Source organism: Buceros rhinoceros, unplaced genomic scaffold, assembly GCF_000710305.1.
Source record: "Buceros rhinoceros silvestris isolate BGI_N320 unplaced genomic scaffold, ASM71030v1 scaffold1816, whole genome shotgun sequence".
NCBI classification, from domain to species: domain Eukaryota; kingdom Metazoa; phylum Chordata; class Aves; order Bucerotiformes; family Bucerotidae; genus Buceros; species Buceros rhinoceros.
This window is the reverse complement of record NW_010416691.1, coordinates 13071-15707: the sequence shown is the minus strand read 5'-3', so window position 1 is coordinate 15707 and position 2637 is coordinate 13071. Positions and strand designations below refer to the sequence as shown.

At 50.6% G+C, this 2637-nt stretch overlaps 1 protein-coding gene across 1 annotated transcript in view; it reads right to left on the bottom strand.

Annotated features, from left to right (window-relative positions):
• Window positions 1-19: 19 nt before the first annotated feature.
• Window positions 20-2637, bottom strand: part of LOC104494971 (taperin-like) — a gene marked incomplete at its 5' end in the record, with an annotated part of 15682 nt that continues 13064 nt past the window's right edge. Inside the window, 3 exons of the mRNA XM_010137879.1 lie at window positions 20-82; window positions 439-566; window positions 803-983. Of these exons, the coding sequence (XP_010136181.1) occupies window positions 20-82; window positions 439-566; window positions 803-983 (372 nt within the window). The remainder of the gene's footprint in view (window positions 83-438; window positions 567-802; window positions 984-2637) is intronic.

Genomic DNA, 2637 nt, shown 5'->3' with positions numbered 1-2637 from the left:
GGGCTGGAAGATGGAGCCATCAAAAATAGAGAGCAGGCTCGCTGCTGAAATCCGAGAGTCCGCCCTTCTCTGCTGGGGTGAGCTGTGGAGAAAGCAGAGTTAGCAGGGAGGTGTCATCAAATCTAAAGCAAACCAGTCCCCACACCTCTGGATGCTGAAGGCTGCATTGGCACCTTGCCCAGGACTAACCAAGCACATTTAACTCCCCCCTCCAAACGTGCCCAGCAGTGCGATGTGTGCCAGCTGCCCACGCCTCCTGTACCCATACCGGGAGAGGCAGGTCTGCTGGGGGCCTTGGGACTTTGGTGAGCAATGGCTCACACAAACTCCGGTGTTCAGGGGAAGGAACATCCTGTCCCATCCGCTGTCCAGACCAACCCAAGCACCGGAGAAGAGCACAGCAGGACAAAGCTCAGACTTGCTTATTTAAAGCCTCACCATGACTTGGTTCCCACGGGAATCGGCTTCCTTGAGGGGGGGTCCCTCTGTGGCAGGCATCTCCTCATACTTCTGCTCCTGCCACTCGCTGAACTTCACGGAGTGCTTTGGGGTGTAGCTGGATAAATCTGGAAGGACAAAGTAAATATTTCTCTTCCCAAAAAGAAGCGGGATCAGGATCTTGGCAGGGACACCACGGAAGCTGCCCATCTGCAGTTCCCTTTTCTGGGTCAAGCCCTGACTCTGCCATCGGCTGGCAGAAGGCACCTCATCAGCATTTCCACCCGTGTGGAGCTCTGTAAGGGTCTGTAGGAAACGTGGCCAGTGTCACACCCCACCAGAGACCCCCCAGTGTCTCGCTCACCTGAGTTAGGTGTATTGGTATGCAAAGTGCTATTTGGGCGTGGAATGTAAAAGGTGCAAGATTTGTCCTCCTCTGTTTCAGAAGCCTGTCCTTCCTCTTCCTCCTCCTCTTCTGCCAGTGAGCTCTCAGATGGGTACTCAAACATGGTCTGCAAACTTGTCTCATTGAAAGAGATCTTCATCTAAACGACAGCAAAGAGATTTATTAGAAAGCAGCACAAGAAACCATTGAGCCCAACGCCTGCTGTGGCAAAAGCCACCTCCCATGCCAGGGCTTCACCCTGGTTTAAAGAAGCCATTGCAGATCCTCCCCTCTTCCTGCATGCGCCTCGCCAAATCTCTTACTGTGCTGAGAGAACCCCCAACAGCAGAGAGCGACACAGGTGGGATGGAGGCAGGAGGCCGAGAGGTGGAGAGTACTGCGGGATCTTCGCCCCAGCACATACTTTGCCATCATCAATCACTGATGCTCAGCAGCCAGGAGGAGCTGCTGGTGTGTCCCTCAAGAGGGATCGGTGTGGCCAAGGTGGGGAGGAAAGCATATACGTGATGGAAAGGTTACATTGCTAATGCCTGCCAATTCGTTCGTGTCCCCATGCTCTGAACAGAAACATCAGTGATCAGGACTGTATTTTTGGGAGGACATCCTGGCAGAGAGCTATTCAAGCTGGATAAAACCAGGGCACAGGACCAGAAGTGAGAAGATGGAAGCAGCTAAAGGAGAGATGGTAACAAGTGGCAGTAGAGAGGGAAAATAGTGGGCAAGTGGGAGGCCCTTAAAGGTTCTGTTTCGAAACTGGTTTTATTTAGTATTCTCACTAAGGACCTTTGCACAGTAACTGAGAGACTGAGAAATGAGGATGACTCCAACATGGGAGTTTATCAAGGGAAAAACAGAATTTTATGGGTCATGAAGAAAACTGGAGAGGAAGAGCACTAGAAACGGGATGATGTTTAAGACCAGCCCTTGCTCTAAGAGAAATTCATCACCTGAGAATCACTGAGAAAGAACATTTTGTATTGGCTAGAGGACTGTAACCATCATCAGGATGCTGCTGAAATAAACTGGGAATAAAGCAAGACATTTCCAGTGGAAAGAGGGACTGCCTGGCTCCCTGTAACACCCAGCAGAGAGTGAAAGGCAGCAACTGGACTACCCCAACCCCTCTTCTCCAGGATGAACAAACCAGGTCCATCAGCTTCTCCTCATACACCACCTCCTCCAGCCCCAGCAGCACTTTGGTAGCCTCTGCTGGTCTTGCTCCAGTTTCTCCATCTACCCTGTAGCAGGACACTCCAACCCAGACACAGTAACTCCTGATGGGCTCTTCAGAGGAAAAGCTGAGGGAAGGGACTGTTCCCCTGCAGCCTCACATGTCCTACTTGTTATCTACCTTTCTGCTTAGAAGATCTGGTTACCAGTCACCTCCACGGGTGGAGAGGAGATCGATTTGGCCTGTTCATGCCAGCAAAAATGAAAAAAAAGCCCAACAGCAATTTGTAAGTACACCAAGAAAATAAACACGGCATACAACAGACAAACAAGGAGGAGAAGCTTGCCAGGAATAAATTCACGCCAAAAGTAGGGAAGTATTTAGCCAACACACATCAAGGTCTAGGAGCAGCTGCCTAAAAGGGTGTTCTAATTCCATTACTTCTGACTACATTTTAAATTGAGCTGGTAGGGTGATGAACGGAAACAAAAGGCCATAGTTGCTTCTACCACCTCTCTGGGCAACCTGGGCCAGTGTTTCACCACCCTCACAGGGAAGAATTTCTTCCTTCTCTCTGGTCTGGATCTCCCTCTCTCAGTTGAACCCATCACCCTCTGTCCTG